This window comes from Coenobita brevimanus, chromosome 10, assembly GCF_032717465.1.
Source record: "Coenobita brevimanus isolate Jiangsu-jjx chromosome 10, ASM3271746v2, whole genome shotgun sequence".
Lineage (NCBI taxonomy): Eukaryota > Metazoa > Arthropoda > Malacostraca > Decapoda > Coenobitidae > Coenobita > Coenobita brevimanus.
Window position 1 is genome coordinate 4,319,762 of NC_136963.1, and position 20,832 is coordinate 4,340,593.

Consider the following 20,832-nt stretch of genomic DNA (forward strand, 5'->3'; position numbering starts at 1 on the left):
ATCTCTGCACATCACTGCATCTTTAGGAAACCAAACGACATTAATATCACTTGGAATGACACTGATATTAACTTGCATTCCAGCTTCTAGCCTATCTCTGCACATCACTGCATCTTTAGGACACAAAACGACATTAATATCACTTGGAATGACACTGATATCACTGTTATTCCAGCGTCTAGCCTCTCCCAACGAAGGGTTTACACTGGAATGACAGGTAATAGCAGTGCCATTCCTTCTTTTTTTTTTTTTTTTTTTATGTAAGGAAGAAGGTAGCATTAGGAGAAACACACTGAGGTGGTTTGGCCATGTGGAGAGGATGGAGAGAGAGAGACTGACGAGGAGAGTGTATGTGAGTGAGGTGGAGGGGGGGAGAGGGAGGGGCAGGCCAAGGATGAGATGGAGGGATGGAGTGGAGAGGATGGAGAGAGAGAGACTGACGAAGAGAGTGTATGTGAGTGAGGTGGAGGGGGGGAGAGGGAGGAGGAGGCCAAGGATGAGATGGAGGGATGGAGTGGAGAGGTATATGAGAGAGGGGGGTGTGAGCTGGGAGCAGGGCAGTGAAATGGCGGGGGGAAAGGGCGACGTGGAGGCAATTTGTTTGTGGTCACCTCATATGGGCTTAAGGTATCTGGCAAATAGATAGATAGATAGACAGAAGAAGGAACCAAAGGCCAGGATGTTAGTGTGATGTTAATGTCATTTGGTTTGCTAAAGATGCAATGTGGTGTTGAGAAGGAGTATCAGGAAGAATCAGGAGAGGTGCAGCAACCCATAACCACGGCACCAACAAGAGGATGAAGTTGGCTGGAGGGAAGTAGTGGAACAAACACCGATTGTGCTCTGTGTTGATTTTCGTTTGAATATTTTTGTTTTGAATATCTGAGAGTGAGAGCAGTGGAAATGAGTTATCTGAGAGGAGCATGTGGAGTGACATGGAGAGACAGGCTGACAAATGAGGAAGTGAAGGAGCGTTGTGGTGGATGTGGATGTGGAGTTACATGGAGAGACAGACTGACAAATGAGGAAGTGAAGGAGCGTTGTGGTGGATGTGGATGTGGAGTTACATGGAGAGACAGACTGACAAATGAGGAAGTGAAGGAGCGTTGTGGTGTGGATGTGGATGTGATAGGAAGCATTAGGAGAAACAGACTGAGGTGGTTTGGCCATGTGGAGAGGATGGAGAGAGAGAGAGGCTGACAAGGAGAGTGTATGTGAGTGAGGTGGAGGGGGGGAGAGGGAGGGGGAGGCCAAGGATAAGATGAAGGGATGGAGTGGAGAGGTATATGAGAGAGGGGGGTGTGAGCTGGAAGCAGGGCAGTGAAATGGTGGGGGACAGGGCGACATGGAGGCGATTTGTTTGTGGCCACCCCTTACGGGATTAAGGCGTCTGGCAATAGATATATAGATAGATAGATAGAACTGCATTTTCCACGTCATACACAAGCTTGGCCCAATACCTCACTTAGTTGTTGAGTAAAAGGTCATTAGGGTCGGAAAACAGGTTTGCCGATCCTGGGGCTGCAGTGCAATACGGTCTATTTTGTGTGCACAGACCTGATACTACACACACACACACACACACACACACACCTGGCTACCTACCTATCATTTATAAAGGCTCCAACACACACCCATCAGCCTTGGTCACCTAATGGCGGCTCGCCATGCTGCTCGATCTCTGGCAGCCTCCCTATCCAGTCCCTACCTATTTACAACTCTACTAACTACCTACTTACAACTCTACTAACTCATCCAGCTACATATCTACCTACCAATCTACACTCATACACCTACTAACTTACCCATCCACATACCCACCTACCTACCTACCTACCTACCTACCTACCCATCTCTCCATCTTGAATGCTGAGTTGTAGCAATAGATTAATTCTAGAATGGGATGCTAGTCACGAAGAAGTGCTGTGTGAAACAGGCTGGAAAAGGACCAATATCTGAGCCAAGTCAAGGTGAAACGAGTAGAGAATATGCTAGTCACAAAGAAGTGCTATTAGTAAAAAGAGCACAGGATATGGCGCTAATCACAAAGAAGTGCTATGAGTAAAGGAGATATAGAATGATGCTAGTCACAAAGAAGTGCTATAAGTAAGAGGCTAGTCACAAAGAAGTGCTATGAGTAAAAGAGATACAGAATGATGCTAGTCACAAAGAAGTGCTATGAGTAAAAGAGATATAGAATGATGCTAGTCACAAAGAAGTGCTATGAGTAAAAGAGATACAGAATGATGCTAGTCACAAAGAAGTGCCTCACCTTACAACAGATAGCAAATGCCTTGAGTGGGTTGGCCATTGCTTTGGTGGCCGCCAGTTCCGACATAAACTTGGAGTACAGTTTACGCTGAATGTCCGTCATTCGGCACAGCAACACGTGTTCCTCTTTCTCCGGCAGTGTGTTGGCCAAGACTGTGTGACCGCGCCTGGAACGAGAAACGATGCACAGCGGTGAAATACATACACGCAGAAACACACAGACATGCGTACATACATGCGCAAACTTACACACACTTCTCTTTCTCTGGCAGTGTGTTGGCTAAGACCGTGTGACCGCGCCTGCAATGAAACACGATGCACAGCGGTGAAATACATACACGCTGAAACACACAGACATACAGAGACTAAAATACACACACACACACACACACACACACACATGCCTCTCTTTCTCCAGCAGTGTGTTGGCTAAGACTGTGTGACCGCACCTGCAATGAGACAGGACACACAGTGGTGAAATACGTACACACAGAAACACACACACACACACACACACACACACACACACACACAAAGGACTATGTGCCTGTGTCTGAAGGAAAATGGAATGCAGTGAGAAGTGCCATATAAATACCTACATACATACACTCACACACACACACACACACACACACACACACACACACACACAGAAGACAGCCAGATAAACAGACAGACAGACAGACACACAGAGAAATACACACACACACACACACACACACACACACACACACACATTTCTATCAGCTATTCATTTTTTTTTTTTTTAATGCAAGGAAGAAGGAACCCAAGGCCAGGAGCCCACAAATTGTTCCCTCCATGAAAAAAAAAAAGAAAAAAAAAGACAAAATGACTGCAGCAAATCCAATGTACTTATTGTATTATACGGAAAACAGCTGTGGAGTGGATGGAAAATGAGAGACTAACAAGGAGAGTGTGAGGAAGGTGGAGGGGGGCAGAGGGAAGGGGAGGCAGAGGATGAGATGAAGGGATGGAGTGGAGAGGATGGAAAATGAGAGACTAACAAGGAGAGTGTATGTGAGGAAGGTGGAGGGGGGGAGAGGGAAGGGGAGGCAGAGGATGAGATGAAGGGATGGAGTGGGAAGGTATATGAGAGGGGGGATGTGGGCTAGGGAGAGGGCAGCGATATGGAGGGGGACAAGGCATGGAGGCAATTTGTTTGTGGCCACCCCTTACATGATTAACCCCTACACACCGGTTGATGTGTACAGCTGTCAGGATTTAGGGCGCAGAGCAATGCTGGTTGACGTGTATAACTGCCAGTGTGTTCCCGTCACCCTTTGAACTTTAACTTATCCTTACTCATCAACGGCACCACCTGGACACGTGGGGATACTCTCATTTGAAAGAATAAGAGTTGTTGAGTCCTATGTATCTTTAATTTTGTCTCCAGCTGTTGTACTTTGGCAGATATTAGGGTTTGAAGTAAGGATATATTTTTCCAAAATCACAAAATCCTTACTCATCGACGGGACCACCTGGACACGTGGGGATAGTTGCATTTGAAAGAGTAAGAGTTGGTGAGTCCTATGTATCTTTAATTTTGTCTCCAGCTGTTGTAGTTTGGCAGATATTAGCGTTTGAAGTAGGGGTAGTTTTTCCATCACGGATATCCACTGTAGGGAGGAGCGTGCGACATTGGAAAACCCCCGGTGTGTAGGGGTTAAGGCATCTGGCAATAGATAGACAGATACACGAACCAGCTGAGTGGTGAGTGAGGGTAGAGTGACGGTGGTTAGGCAAGAAGGAAATATGTGCCGTGGCCGTATACACAAATCTCAGCAAGGAAGTCATGATAATTCTACTGTACATTTCTTTCCAAATCCTCAGTTCACAAATAAATGCACACAATTTATTTCCTTAGTTGTTTTTTCCATGTTTTATGAATAAAATAATGTAGTGCTGCTCTCGGGTGACTGCCCTATCCTCTCTTCCTTCCTTCCGTCCTCTTCTGTCTTTCTTTCCTTCATTCTTTCCTCTTCCTTCTGCCTGTGGGTGACTCTACACTGAGTGACAAGCCAAATGGTTTCCTGTACACCAGGAAACCATTTACTACGCTGGGTGGTAACCATAAAACCAAATTATGGCGCCTGGTGGTTTAGTGGGTAATTCCAGCGCTCCAATCGGATTGAACCGGTGAAGGTTTGTATCCAAGGGGTGGTTGGGGTTACTGCTCATGTAATGCCACTCAGGGATGAGTGAGGCTGGTCACTCTCATCTTAAATGTCAGGACCAAATTGCCTAGCCCCGGCCTCCTACGCTCCTCATGGGGCAACGTAGAGTTGGATGATGGATGGATGGATGGCAAACCTATATGATGATAAATATTAAAGTATTTTCCAACCAAATTACCGATACAGTCCAAGATCAAGATCACATTCAATGATTGCGTGTTTGTATCTCAGTCAGCTGATGAATGGTTGGCTCACCCTGTGGTGTACCATTCCTTGTTCATTTTCCTCTTTTTCCTCAGCTTTCTGATCTTCTATCATACCCGCCACATTCTCGTCAATAACGGTCTAAACAACCACTCATAGGGTTGTAGCCACCACACTACCACTATTGTGTCAGTTGTTATTATTGTTACTGTGTCAGTGTTATAATTTTATGTACTGTGTATGTTAGTTATACAGATATAGGCAGCCTACGTGCCAGAATGCTCTAAAATATCAGAATAATTGCCAGACAACATTGGAGAATTCGGACAAAGTATAGTAAAAGACCGGGGAACGGTATGTGGGGCCGGACTTTTGTGATTCCTGGACTTCTGGGATTCCTGGACTGGTCTCCCCCCATTTTAGTGCGGGAAATGGAGGGAGGAGTGTAGATGATGATGATATTTAACAGACTGGACTGGCCAAGGTACTGTATGGCACTGCAGGCTCATTGGTAGTCAGAGCTGGTTTGTTAGGTAGAAAACCACACCAGTGCCACACATTTTTGGCTGATGAAGAGTATACCTTTTTTCAATGGATTTATTTGTCTTGCTTTTAACAAAAAATTCCTTGAGGGTGAGTCTCTGGGACTTGATAAAGAAAATCATGGAATGTCCTCCATTATATTCTGTGATCAGTGCCTCATACTGCTCACTTTCAAGCCTACTGTACACATCCAGCTTCTGTTGGTAGGAAAGCACAGTGCACTTAAAGATTAGTTTGCATGATAGGCATCATGGAGTGTAGCAATCACTGTCTACCAAACCACAACAGCAGGAGTGCTTGTTTACTGACTGGCGGTGGTGAGCAGACTGGTGACTTGTGGAGGTATGGAGGGTGACTGAATCAGAGGGGAAACAGGGGTGAGAAGGGCTGGGGAGGGGATTAACCAGGAAACAACCTAAACCACAAATGCCTTCACTTCACATCCCCAGCATTAAAAGCGGCGCATACTGTTATATTTACATGTATACCTCGACATATGATACCCCTACATGCGATACCCCGGCTTAACGATGGGGGTAGAAATTGCACCATACCCCACCTAACGATGGCCAAACCCCGGTTTAACGATGGGTTTTTATTTTTCTTACTGATTTTGATGATATTTTAGACTAAAATTGCATGTTCAGGTTGATTTATAAACTGTTTTTAGACATAGATTAATGTGTTTTAGCCATAGGTGGGGTGAACATTGTCATTTTTGTGTTTAGGTTGATTTATAAACTGTTTTTAGACTTAGATTAATGTGTTTTAGCCATAGGTGGGGTGAACATTGTCATTTTTGTGTTTAGGTTGATTTATAAACTGTTTTTAGACTTAGATTAATGTGTTTTAGCCATAGGTGGGGTGAACATTGTCATTTTTGTGTTCAGGTTGATTTATAAACTGTTTTTAGACATAGATTAATGTGTTTTAGCCATAGGTGGGGTGAACATTGTCATTTTTGTGTTTAGGTTGATTTATAAACTGTTTTTAGACATAGATTAATGTGTTTTAGCCATAGGTGGGGTGAACATTGTCATTTTTGTGTTCAGGTTGATTTATAAACTGTTTTTAGACATAGATTAATGTGTTTTAGCCATAGGTGGGGTGAACATTGTCATTTTTGTGTTTAGGTTGATTTATAAACTGTTTTTAGACTTAGATTAATGTGTTTTAGCCATAGGTGGGGTGAACATTGTCATTTTTGTGTTTAGGTTGATTTATAAACTGTTTTTAGACTTAGATTAATGTGTTTTAGCCATAGGTGGGGTGAACATTGTCATTTTTGTGTTTAGGTTGATTTATAAACTGTTTTTAGACTTAGATTAATGTGTTTTAGCCATAGGTGGGGTGAACATTGTCATTTTTATGTTTAGGTTGATTTATAAACTGTTTTTAGACTTAGATTAATGTGTTTTAGCCATAGGTGGGGTGAACATTGTCATTTTTGTGTGTAGGTTGATTTATAAACTGTTTTTAGACTTAGATTAATGTGTTTTAGCCATAGGTGGGGTGAACATTGTCATTTTTGCGTTTAGGTTGATTTATAAACTGTTTTTAGACTTAGATTAATATGTTTTAGCCATAGGTGGGATGAACACTGTCATTTTGGGGTACAGTTTACTAAGCTTGATTTTTTCCAGACTTATATTTGATGATTTTCAGATTTTATTTATTAGTTTTACTGAGTTATTTACAGGTGTTAAGCTTAGGTTGGCTTCCTTGACAGCTGTTAGGCCATTTAGATTGGCTTTACACTTGTTTTGGGACTCATTTGGGTGGGTTTAGGACTTGGTTGGGGGGAAATCCAAGGCTGGAAAACGCATCCCTATATTATACATGTTAAATCTACCCCGATATACCACATCCCGCCTAACGATGGGTTTTTACTCAACTAACTGCACCGTTAAACTGGGATATACCTGTATGTTTGTATATCTGCCGAGGATGAGATGAAACGATGGAATGAAGAGGTGTATGAGAAAGGGAGGTGCGAGCTGGGGGAAAGGGTAGTGAAATGGTGGGGGACAGGGTGACACTGCGGCAATCTGTTTGTGGACACCCCTTATGGGATTAAGGTGTCTGGCAATAGATAAATAGATAGATATAGATAGGTAAATAGATAGCATTGTACCGTACCCTTAAATATACAAGCAATGATCCACCCACACCAACCGTACCCTATCCACCCACACCAACTGTACCCTATCCACCCACACCAACTGTACCCTATCCACCCACACCAACTGTACCCTATCCACCCACACCAACTGTACCCTATCCACCCACACCAACTGTACCCTAGACTTTGTAATTATTCTAGCCTAACGACACAGTCAGTAGTAAAGATAATTAATAAATAGTAATGTGATGGCAAAATAAGACGCTGCTTTGTCCTGACTGGAAACATAAAACACTTAAAAAAAAATAAACGCAAGAGAATTAATTGCCACAAAATCTCCAGGAATTAAATGCCAGAGAATAAATTGCCACAAAATCTCCAGGAATTAATTGCCAGAGAATAAATTGCCACACAACCTTTCAGGAATTAATTGCTAGAGAATTAACTGCCACAAAACCTTTCAGGAATTAACTGCCACAAAACCTTCAGAAATTAATTGACAGAGAATTAATTGCCACAAAACCTTTCAGGAATAAATTGCCACAAAACTATCTATCTATCCATAGCCCGACGCCCTAATCCCGCAAAGGGTGGTCACAGACAAAACACCTCCAAGTCGCTGTCACCCACCATTTGACTACCCTGTCCCCAACTCACTCCCTCGTCCCTCATATACCTCTCAACTCCATCCCTCCACCCCTGCCTCCACCTCACCTACATACACCCTCTTAGTCAGTCTTTCAACTCCATCCCTCCACCTCATCCTCAGTCTTCCCCTCCCTCTCCCTCCCTCCACCTCACCTACATACACCCTCTTAGTCAGTCTTTCATTCTCCATTCTCTCCACAAAACCTTCAGGAATAAATTGTCACAAAACCCTTCAGGAATTAATTGCCAGAGAATAAATTGACACAGCATCGTTCAGGAATTAATTGCCAAAGAATTGTTCAGAAATTAACTGTCACAAAACCTTTCAAGAATTAACTTCCAGAGAATAAATTGCCACAGACGAGGAGAGTGTATGTGAGTGAGGTGGAGGGGGGAGAGGGAGGGGGAGGCTGAGGATGAGAGGGAGGGATGGGGTGGAGAGATATATGAGAGAGAAAGGGGTGTGAGTTGGGAGCAGGGCAGTGAAATGGCGGAGGACAGGGCGACGTGGAGGCAATTTGTTTGTGACCACCCTGAACGGGATTGAGGCGTCTGGCAATAGATAGATAGATAGACAGATAGACCTTCAGGAATAGATTGCCAGAGAATAAATTGCCAGAGAACCGTTCAGGAGTCAATGGCTCACCTCTGCACGAAGCCTTCCAGCAGTGAGTGCAGGACGTGGGATCGGTAGCGCATCAGCTTCATGTCCTGGGGCGTGGAGTCAACACACTGGCCGTTTTGAATAGGACGCTCAAACATGTTGCTGAATTCCGTCTTTGTGCCTGTGAGTGTAAACATTAAAACATCAGTAGTTGGGGTGGTAGTAGTTGTAGTAGTGTAAACATTAAAACATTAGTAGTTGGAGTTGTAGTAGTAGTAGTAGTAGTGTAAACATTAAAACATCAGTAGTTGGAGTGGTAGTAGTAGTAGTTGTAGTGTAAACATTAAAACATTAGTAGTTGGAGTGGTAGTAGTAGTAGTTGTAGTGTAAACATTAAAACATTAGTAGTTATAGTAGTAATAGTAGTTGTAGTGTAAACATTAAAACATCAGTAGTTGGAGTTGTAGTAGTAGTAGTAGTTGTAGTGTAAACATTAAAACATTAGTAGTAGGAGTAGTAGTAGTAGCAGTAGTAGTATTGTTCTTAGTAGTAGCAGTAGTAGTGGTGGTGGCAGAAGAGTAGTATTGTTATTAGTAGTAGTAGTAGTAGCAGTAGTGGTGGTGGTAGTAGTAGTAGTAGTATTCTTAGTAATAGTAGTAGTAGCAGTAGTGGTGGTCGTAGCAGTAGTAGTAGTAGTAGTGGTGGTGGTGGTAGTAGTAGTAGTAGTAGTAGTAGTATTCTTAGTAGCAGTAGTAGCAGTAGTAGTGCTAGTAGTAGTTCTTGTTCTTGTTAGTACTGTAGCAGTGGTAGCAGTAGTGGAAGTAGTAGTAGTAGTGGTGGTGGTGGTAGCAGTAGTAATAGTATTGTTCTTATTAGTAGTAGTAGCAGTAGTAGTAGTATTGTTATTGTTGTTGTTGTTGTTGTTAGTAGTAGTAGTAGTAGTAGTAGTAGTAGTAGTAGTAGTAGTAGTAACAGTAGTGGAAGTAGTAGTAGTAGTAGTAGTGGAAGTAGTAGTAGTGGAAGTAGTAGTAGTAGTAGTAGTGGAAGTAGTAGTGGAAGTAGTAGTAGTAGTAGTAGTAGTGGAAGTAGTAGTAGTAGTAGTAGTAGTGGAAGTAGTAGTAGTAGTAGTAGTGGAAGTAGTAGTAGTAGTAGTGGAAGTAGTAGTAGTAGTAGTAGTAGTGGAAGTAGTAGTAGTGGAAGTAGTAGTAGTAGCAGTAGTGGAAGTAGTAGTAGTAGTAGTAGTAGTAGTAGTGGCAGTAGTAGTATTGTTCTTAGTAGTAGTAGTAACAGTAGTGGAAGTAGTTGTAGTAGTAGTAGTAGTAGTGTTCTTAGTAGTAATAGTAGTAGCATTAGTAGTAGTAGTATTGTCAGTATCATTTTCATTATTACTGTTATTATTATTGTTATTATTATTATTATCATTATTATTATTATTATTATCATCATTATTATTCTTATTATTACTATCATTATTATTTTTGTTGTGGTAATTAAGATTGCTATTTTCATCATTACCATTATTATTATTATTATTATTATTATTATTATCATTATTTGGCGATAGACAGGTGTCCATCACCCACTTAATATACTCTCTCTCTCTCTTTCTCTCTCTCTCCCAACCACTGAAAGTATTCCTCTCACTCTCTCTCTCTCCCTCATCCACTAAATGTACTGCTCTCTCTCTCTCTCTCTCTCTCTCTCCCTCTCTCGCTCACCTAGGTAGTTGGGCCGCACAAAGTCCACCATGCACCAATACTCCAGCAGGTTGTTCTGAAGAGGGTAGCCGGTCAGCACCACACGCCGCTTGGTTCGGATGTTTTTAAGCGCTTGGGAGATGTTTGCGTGTGCGTTTTTGATGCGGTGGCCTTCGTCGCATATCACCAGGTCTGGCCCAGGCTTCACCAACGCTTCCTGAATTTCTGAAACGCAAAAAACAGACAGATGGTGAAGGAGGAATGATTGACTGTGGGAGGAGAGAAAATAGTTTGGTGCTATGGTTACCACCCAGCGTAGTAAATGGTTTCCCGGTGTACAGGAAACCATTTGGCTTGTCACTCAGTGTTGAGTCACCCACAGGCAGAAGGAAGAGGAAAGAATGAAGGAAAGAAAGACAGAAGAGGGAGTGTAAAGTCACCCACAGGCAGAAGGAAGAGGAAAGAATGAAGGAAAGAAAGACAGAAGAGGGAGTGTAAAGTCACCCACAAGCAGAAGGAAGAGGAAAGCATGAAGGAAAGAAAGACAGAAGAGGGAGTGTAAAGTCACCCACAGGCAGAAGGAAGAGGAAAGAATGAAGGAAAGAAAGACAGAAGAGGGAGTGTAAAGTCACCCACAGGCAGAAGGAAGAGGAAAGAATGAAGGAAAGAAAGACAGAAGAGGGAGTGTAAAGTCACCCACAAGCAGAAGGAAGAGGAAAGCATGAAGGAAAGAAAGACAGAAGAGGGAGTGTAAAGTCACCCACAGGCAGAAGGAAGAGGAAAGAATGAAGGAAAGAAAGACAGAAGAGGGAGTGTAAAGTCACCCACAGGCAGAAGGAAGAGGAAAGAATGAAGGAAAGAAAGACAGAAGAGGAAGGATGGAAGAGGGAAAGGGCAGACACCCAAAGCAGCACTACATCGAGTGAGTGGATGGTTAGCGCCCACATCTATCAAAGTGTAGTATTCTGTACAAAACTGTTAATATTACAGTAGAAAGTTGTAGGATGGGACTGGAGTGTATTGGTGTTGTGATGAGGAGGGGTAGACTGAGATGGTTTGGACATGTGGAGAGGATGGGGGATAGGATGGGACTGCAGTGTATTGGTGTTGTGATGAGGAGAGGTAGACTGAGATGGTTTGGACATGTGGAGAGGATGGGGGATAGGATGGGACTGGAGTGTATTGGTGTTGTCATGGGGAGAGGTAGACTGAGATGGTTTGGACATGTGGAGAGGATGGGGGATGATAATTGGGTGAGGAAGGTGAGAAGTGTTAATATTGGGGGTGGGGTTATGAGGGGTAGACCGAGAAAGACATGGGACGAGGTCATTAAGTGTGACCTCAGGGTTAAGGGACTGAACAGGGAGGCTGCAATGGATCGTGCAGCGTGGAGAGCCGCCATTAGGTGACCAAGGCCGACGCATGCAAGCAGGTTGGAGCCTTTAAAAACGAAAACGAAACAAAACGAAACAAAAGTTGACTCTGTGTTTACAACCCTAGTGTGTGGGACAGTTACTGATGTGGCCTGAGAGGGAACTGGGACACATAGCGACGCGCAATATCTTGTTGTTTTGACTCTAGTGTTGCATTTTCACCCTGGGTTTGTCTCCACACTCCCCACTGCTGTCCTTTCACACTGCCAACCACCATTGTAACAGCAGTCAGTTATTGTACGTGTGAAGCAGGTAACTGGTGGCTGAGGGAGCGTAAGGCACGACACTAACACCCACTGTCCATACTGAGTACATGCTAGGGCTGTCTCATACTGGACTGGTGTACTGGTATTAGAGGGAGTGTTTTTAAATGTCACCACTTGGGCATTAACACACACCATCCATACTGAATACATGCCAGGGCTGTCTCTCAATGTATGGGAGTGGACTGGTTCCACCGAGCAAAAAGCATAAAAACAAACACACTACTTTCGTATTTTCATTTACAAAGGCTCCAACGTGCTTGCGTGGGTCGTCCTTAGTCACTAATGGCGGATATCTACCCTGCTTGATCTCTGGCAGCCTCCCTATTCAGTGCCTTATCCCTAAGGTCACACTCTATGACCTCGTCCCAGGTCCTTTTTGGTCTGCCTCTCACAACCCCACACCAACAACGTTCACACTTCTCACCTTCCACACCCAATTGTCATCCTCCATCCTCTCCACATGCCCAAACCATCTCAGTCTACCCCTCCTATCACAAACCATTTCAGTCTACCCCTCCTCATCCCAACACCAATACACTTCAGTCCCACCCTTCCTCCCAAACCATCTCAATCTACCTCTCCTGATCACAGCACCAATACACTCCAGTCCCATCCTACCTCTCAACTCTTCCATCGTAAACCCAGGACTCAGGGACGCACTGCACATCCACCTAATCATTGTCATTTCTGTACATCTGAGCTGCGAATATCCTCTTCCTTTACTGCCCAGGTCTCACTACCATACAGCATTACACTACGAATATCCTCTTCCTTTACTGCCCAGGTCTCACTACCATACAGCATTACACTACGAATATCCTCTTCCTTTACTGCCCAGGTCTCACTACCATACAGCATTACACTACGAATATCCTCTTCCTTTACTGCCCAGGTCTCACTACCATACAGCATTACACTACGAATATCCTCTTCCTTTACTGCCCAGGTCTCACTACCATACAGCATTACACTACGAATATCCTCTTCCTTTACTGCCCAGGTCTCACTACCATACAGCATTACACTACGAATATCCTCTTCCTTTACTGCCCAGGTCTCACTATCATACAGCATTACACTCCTAACACACCATTGTCATTTCTGTACGTTTGAGCCTACGAATACCCTCTTCCTTCCGTGTGAAAGCAAACACATTACGCACCTTCGAGCAACTCCTTGTTCTTGTCCTCCTCCTCGATGTCCACCACTTCCTTGTCTTTCTCCCCGTCCTTCTGCTTCTTCTTCTTCGGTTTCTTCGGTTTTTTGAGGGACAGTTGACGGTAGAGTTCGTACCCCATCAGGAGCACGCCGCCCGTTTCCTGCCAGTCCTTGATCACCTTAGCTCGTTGGGCAAGGTTCTTCAGGGAGTCGTTAAGGAGGTACACCTAGGGATGATCATTGGGTAGTTAGGCTGAGGTATTGTTGTTACTATTCATCAACACTGGTTACTATTATTACTAGTATAATTTCCCATTACCAGCATCATCATCATCATCATCTGGACCTCCTTTCCCACCCTAGGGCAGGGTGAGGAGCAGCAATGTCCAGACAGCCCAAGTTTGCCCAGTTCAATGGGCCACACTTCCATTCACTCATCATTCAAGCCCCCGGAATCCTGGCTGTATCTGATACACCAAAAACATTCACCACGTTCTGTAGCTTCACATAAACGTATCTTGGACAAATATTCTGCCCATCCTGATGCCAGGATTCTGTGCTCTGTATATTTCACCAGACTGTACACCAGTTATTCAGCCAATGGACGAGTGGAGAGGGTGGAGAACGAGAGACTGACGAGGAGAGTGTATGTGAGTGAGGTGGAGGGGGGGAGGGGGAGGCCAAGGATGAGATGGAGGGATGGAGTGGAGAGGTATATGAGAGAGGGGGGTGTGAGCTGGGACCAAGGCAGTGAAATGGAAGCAGGACGACATGGAGGCAGTTTGTTTGTGGCCACCCCATACAGAATAAGGCGTCTGGCAATAGATAGACAGATAGATAGACAGATAGACGGACCAGGGAATCCTCCGTGGTTTCAAGTGCTGTTACAATAGATAAGTTTAAAAGGAATATGCCAGAAGGAAGCAATAACAGACTAGGAGTGAAATCTTTTGGGGAGAGTTTACAAAGACGCTGCCTGGGGTGCTGCTATAGCCTGGGGGTCAAGATCAAAAAGAAATATTGCAGAACGGCCGACGTAAACTCCAGCCAGGCGTATTCTCTGGCCAAGTGTAGACTCCGGCCAAACGTTAACTCTGAGGAATATACAAACAGAGGAGAGAAATTATAAACACAAAACGTGGCGAATGTTTTTGGTGGCCACAAACAAATCGCCTCCATGTCACCCTGTCCCCTGCCACTTCACTGCCCTCCCCCCAGCTCACACACCCCTCTCTCACACACCTCAGCACCTCATCCCTCCATCTCATCCTCGGCCTCCCTCTCCCTCTAAATTTCTAGGAAAAACAAAAAAAACACAAATACCTTAAACTTTCTGGCCCAAATCTGATACTGTTCTGGTATTTGCTGCTGCTGCTGTTGTTGCTGTTGTTGTTGCTGCTGTTGTTGTTCTTGTTGCTGTTGCTGTTGTTGTTGTTGTTGTTGTTGTTGTTCTTGCTGTTGTTGGTGGAGGAGGTCTGGGTGTGGGGGAAGGTGTCCCATGTGTGGAGGCAGTGTGGGTATGGGTGGCTGTGGGAAGGGTGACATGAACTGCATAGGTGACTGCAGGGGCTGGATCTGCGGCGGTGGAGGGGGCGGTGGGGGCGGTGGAGGGGGTGGGGGTGGGGGCAGGGCGGACTCCTCGGGTAGCCAGGCGTTGTACTCGGCCTGCCAGTTCTGCAGTGTGTTGATCGGCACGATGATCAAGACGGATTTGGCTCCCGTGTGACGAAGAAAAACATCCGTAAACGACACCACCTGAAAAACAAAACACCATTACTAACACTGCATGAGAGACTAACTAGGAGTGTATGGGTGTGAGGTGGAGGGGGAGACCAAGGATGAGATGCAGGGGTGGGGTGAAGATGGAGAATGTATGGGTGTGAGGTGGAGGGGGAGGCCAAGGATGAGATGGAGGGATGGAGAGGTATATGAGAGAGGGGGGTGTGAGCTGGGAGCAGGACAGTGAAAGGGACAGGGCGACATGAAGGTGATTTGTTTGTGGCCACCCCTTCGTGCATGAGGAGGCAGGCGATGTTATGTGATGTCCTGCCAATTTCAGTCCTAATTCATCCGTGGAATTGGGTGATAAGGCATCTTTGTCACCTACTCTCCTGCCTTCTACCCTCCCAAGCCTTGAAACAAGTAAAATAGATTATACATATATAAGCTGTAGTGTTATAATTAGTAGTAGGTGGTGGTGACCGTCATCCACTCACTTGATGTAGTGCTGCCTACTTCTTCTTTAGCCTGTATCATTCTTTTTCTGTGCCTGTCCTCCTCTCTTCCTATTTCTCACCATCATCCACTCACTTGATGTAGTGCTGCCTACTTCTTCCTTAGCTTTTATCATTCTTTTTCTGTGCCTGTCCTCCTCTCTTCCTATTTCTCACCATCATCCACTCACTTGATGTAGTGCTGCCTACTTCTTCCTTAGCCTTTATCATTCTTTTTCTGTGCCTGCCCTCCTCTCTTCCTATTTCTCACCATCATCCACTCACTTGATGTAGTGCTGCCTACTTCTTCCTTAGCCTTTATCATTCTTTTTCTGTGCCTGTCCTCCTCTCTTCCTATTTCTCCCATCTTTCCTGTCACTTCTTATTGCTTTTCTTTCCTTTACAGGTGGCTTTACATTGAGTGACAAGCCAAATGGTTTCCTGTAAGCCAAGAAACCATTTACAACGCTGGGTGGTAACCATATAACCAAACCATACGTGCTCCCTACGTGTCAACAAGTGGGTTGGTGGAGGGTTAGTGCCCCTCCCTGTAAAACAACTAACTCAAAGACAAACCCCCACCCCTTACGGGATTATGGCGTCTGGCAATAGATAGATAGATAGACAAATGGCCACCCCTTACGGGATTATGGCATCTGGCAATAGATAGATAGATAGACAAATGGCCACCCCTTACGGGATTATGGCGTCTGGCAATAGATAGATAGATAGACAAATGGCCACCCCTTACCAGATTATGGCGTCTGGCAATAGATAGATAGATAGACAGTGTTATAATTGTTCAAGTAAAGCTGAATATACACAAGTAAGTTTTACTGTTATAAGTGTTCATGTAAGTGTTAAAGAGATAACACATACATAAGATTCTGAACTCAATGAATAGTGTAGTGAATGCCATCCATCCATCCATCCATCACCCAATCCTGTGTTGCCCCATGAGGAGCATAGGAACCCGGGGCTAGGCAAGTTGGTGCTGACATTTAAGATGAGAGTGAATAAAGCAAAAATGATAAATATGGTGTTCAGTTATGTGCTGCCTGCCTGCTCTCCTCCCACACCCCCACACTCCTCCCCTCCTTCTCCCACACCCCCACATTCCTCCCCTCCTCCTCCCACACCCCCTCACTCCTCCCCTCCTCCTCCCACACCCCCACACTCCTCCCCTCCTTCTCCCACACCCCCACACTCCTCCCCTCCTCCTCCCACACCCCCTCACTCCTCCCCTCCTCCTCCCACACCCCCACACTCCTCCCCTCCTCCTCCCACACCCCCTCACTCCTCCCCTCCTCCTCTCACACCCCCTCACTCCTCCTCCCACAGCCAGCAGAGACATATTACCATGCAAGTAACACCTCTTGCCTTCATTTTTCATTCATTTTCATTGATTTATGCAGGTTTAGGCTTATTCCTTGATACTTTACTTTCCCAAAAATGTGCCGCCCCACAGTCATATATATGGTAAGTTGCCCACCCATAAGCGTGTCTGGCAATAGATAAATACAGGTTATCCCTTAATTCACGTGAACTTTTTTCACGCGATTTCGGTTATCCACGAATTTTTCGTACTATAATTAAAACAAAATTATAGTATTCAAATAAGTAATTTCAATATACAAAAGAGATATAAAGTATAAAAAATGCCTACCTGCTGCCCATGTGCACACATATATGTATGTGTGTGTGTGTGTATGTGTGTGTGGGAGCCGAACAGTCGAACCATGCATGACTTGCAAATCGTTATTTGTGGCTTATTTTTCTGCCTTCCAGTAATTGCTTGCCTTGTCTGCCAACATGGGGTATAAGCATAGTGCTAGTGATGCATGTGGTAACACACCAAAACTGACTTGTAAAGTGATGTTGCTGACAGAGAAAGTTAAAGTGTTGGACAAACTTCAGGGAGGAATGTCGGCGACAATTCTCCGTCAGGACGATTCCCCGTCATTTATTTACATACCAGTTTATTTAGCAAGTACAGTACACTAGTTTTTTACTTATATGAGTTATAGAATCCCCCTGAAAATTAGTTATTAAAGTATTAATTAATCAATAATAAGTATATTAATAGAATGACAGGGAATTGTCCATGTTTTGATGGTGAATTGACTTGATGGTGAATTGTCTCAGAACCGTATGTTTGGGGTGAGTCAACTGTTCATACAATAAAGAAGGAGAACGCAGCATACGGGAGAAGGGCTAGTGCACCAGACTGCTGAAGTGTCTCCATCTACGCCTGTGCTTGTCAGGTTTCAGTTTTAAATTTGTTACATTTTTGTTGTTTTTAATACTTTATGCTAGTTTATAAGGTGTATGTAGTGCATAAACAGTATTGTTCAGATGTAATATACGTATAGACATGCGTAATTATGTGCACACAAGGGCAGAACATATACACGAATTTACCACATACGCGAAGGGTCTGGGAACCTAACCCTCGCGTGAATTAAGGGCTTACCTGTAGATAGATAGTGAGCAAGCCATGGATAAGAGTGAGTGAGTCCACCCTCCACCCACGCCTCCCGCCCACAACTCACTCATGAGGGTGGTGGGGCAGAGTGCGGTACATTGATAACGAAGTAAAGCCATCACCAGGAAGATGTTTGTGTCTGCTCATTCACTATACATATGCTTTACTTTAACCCCTACACACCAAGGGTTTTCCAATGTCGCACGCTCCTCCCTACAGTGGATATCCGTGATGGAAAAACTACCCCTTCTTCAAACCCCAATATCTGCCAAAGTACAACAGCTGGAGACAAAATTAAAGATACATAGGACTCAACAACTCTTACTCTTTCAAATGCAACTATCCCCACGTGTCCAGGTGGTCCCATCGATGAGTAAGGATTTTGTTATTTCGGAAAAACTATCCTTACTTCAGACCCTAATATCTGCCAAACTACAACAGCTGGAGACAAAATTAAAGATACATAGGACTCAACAACTCTTATTCTTTCAAATGAGAGTATTCCCAGGTGTCCAGGTGGTGCCGTTGATGAGTAAGGATAAGTTAAAGTTCAAAAGGTGGCGGGAACACGCTTGTGGGTATACATGTCAACCAGCATTGCTCTGTGCCCTAAATCCTGACACCTATACACGTCAACTGGCACGTAGGGGTTATGCAGCAGAAGCACTCTACCAAATCCGTTCTTCTTCCTGATCGTCTAAACAGTATATTTTTCTGATTATTTCTGGGCTAGTAAATAAATGTTTCATGCAAATTCTGTTTCCCTTTTGTTTATAGATATTCCGCTATGTCAGCTCGTTTAACTCGTCAGCATAATGGTGGAAGGGACTGACCTAACCTAAGTGTTTAACTAACCTAACCTAGCTTGACCCTTTGAGATTTTTGGCCCTCCACCGATTGTGTCTGTACTTAATCAGCCACTGTACACTAACTATTCATGGCAGACCAATGAATGTGGTACCGTTGTAAAGTTGAATAGTTGCTCTTTATCGTAGTGTGGCTGAAAAAGGTAAATGTGATAGCTAAAAGGCCAACAGGATGAGTAGAAGTTAGCTGAAAAGAAAAAATAGCACACCCTTCAGTAGAAAAATATTTGTCAAGAGAAAGTACTAGAGTTACGTGAAGTTTGACGGCACCAAGTCAATGTACAGTACATTTCCTTTCTATTGATATACAGGTTATGGCAGTTTATGTTAGTTTTCACAGAGAAAAGCAAAGATAAATTGATCAGAATATTTTTTACTTTTCACACCACACGCTCATTGTGATGTAACGTTATATAAATGCTTCCTACGTGTTTAACATTCAAGTACTGTAATAAGTTGGGTGTCATTGTAAAGCTGAATAGATGCTCTTTATGCTGGTATCACTGAAATAGATAAAAACGATATATAAAACACCAACAGGATGAGTTGAAGTTAGCTGATGAGGAAAAGTCACATACCTTTCCATAGAAAAATATTTGTAATACAATAAGTATTAGATTCACATGAATTCTGATTACACCAAGTCAATCTACAACAATTTCCCTTTCCATTGATATATAGGTGATGGCATTTTATGCTATTCATCCCTGAGATATGCTGACGGAAAGGTGTACTTCCAGTCGGGGCATCAACATCACTCTTGCTGTCACACAAGCAAATAGCCATGCTAGTAATACCAATATTATTCATGATAAAAGCGAATTTATTATGCATATCTATGTGATGTACTGGTCACTGTAAAAACAAATAGTTGGACAAGGATAAACACGATAGTGTATGTGGAACAAACCCAGGCAGGAGATGGAAAACATGAAAAAATATATATATATAGTTTCGTATGACCCAAATTCGAGTCATCAGAATATCAATGGCTGAATTTATGACGACATGAAATCACGTCATCGGAATCTCAAAGGGTTAACTGTACCTAACAATTTAAACTAACTGAACCTAACCTAACCTAACCCAGCATCCAGTTGGCACACGAAATCCACCTTTGAGTACGCTAAGTTCCTTCCATTGCACCATAAACAAACAATCGCAGGGACGGCCTAAGAAACGTGATGATAACAACTGGGAAAATATTTAATCAGGAAAACGTACTCTACCAGCCTGAAAATAGTCAGAAAAATACAGGAACCAAACAGGAGGAATATGAACGGAATTGGTGAGATCTTTCTGCTGCATAACCCCCATGTGCTGGTTGATGTGTACAGCCGTCAGGATTTAGGGCTCAGAGCAACGCCGGTTGACGTGTATAGCCACAAGCGTGTTCCCGTCACCCTTTGAACTTTAACTTATCCTTACTCATCGACGGCACCACCTGGACACGTGGCGATAGTTGCATTTGATAGAGAAAGAGTTGGCGAGTCTTATGTATCTTTAATTTTGTCTCCAGCTGTTATACTTTGGCAGATATCAGGGTTTGAAGTAAGGATATATTTTTCCGAAAATCATGAAATCCTTACTCATCAACAGGACCACCTGGACACGTGGGGATACTCTCATTTGAAAGAATAAGAGTTGTTGAGTCCTATGTATCTTTAATTTTGTCTCCAGCTGTTGTACTTTGGCAGATATTAGCACTTGAAGTAAAGGTATTTCTTTCTGAAATTACAAAATCCTTACTCATTAACAGTACCACCTGGACACGTGGGGATACTCTCATTTGAAAGAACAAGAGTTGTTGAGTCCTATGTATCTTTAATTTTGTCTCCAGCTGTTGTACTTTGGCAGATATTAGGGTTTGAAGGAAGGGTAGTTTTTCCGAAATCAAATATATAGCCCATAGGGAGAAGCGTGCGAAATTGGACAACCCCCTGGCGTGTAGGGGTTAAAGTAAAGCATAAATTCACTGGTAAATAACTCAGTCTAGCAGTAGGTGTGTTATGCTTCGGCAGGATTAATGGTGATTCTGGACTACCTGGGCACCCCTTCACACCATAAGGCCCAGAGAATAGGACTATCACTGTACACACACACACACACACACACACACACACACAC

General features: G+C 43.8%; 1 protein-coding gene across 1 annotated transcript in view; it reads right to left on the reverse strand.

The window, feature by feature from the left end:
* LOC145410596 (uncharacterized) overlaps positions 1-20,832 on the reverse strand; it is a 61,015-nt gene that overhangs the window by 21,947 nt on the left and 18,236 nt on the right. The window contains exons 6-11 of the mRNA XM_080280714.1: positions 14,763-14,896; positions 14,465-14,507; positions 13,146-13,368; positions 10,306-10,509; positions 8,630-8,768; positions 2,273-2,438 (exon numbers count right to left, since the gene is read on the reverse strand). Coding sequence (XP_080136840.1) covers positions 2,273-2,438; positions 8,630-8,768; positions 10,306-10,509; positions 13,146-13,368; positions 14,465-14,507; positions 14,763-14,896 — 909 coding nt within the window. The remainder of the gene's footprint in view (positions 1-2,272; positions 2,439-8,629; positions 8,769-10,305; positions 10,510-13,145; positions 13,369-14,464; positions 14,508-14,762; positions 14,897-20,832) is intronic.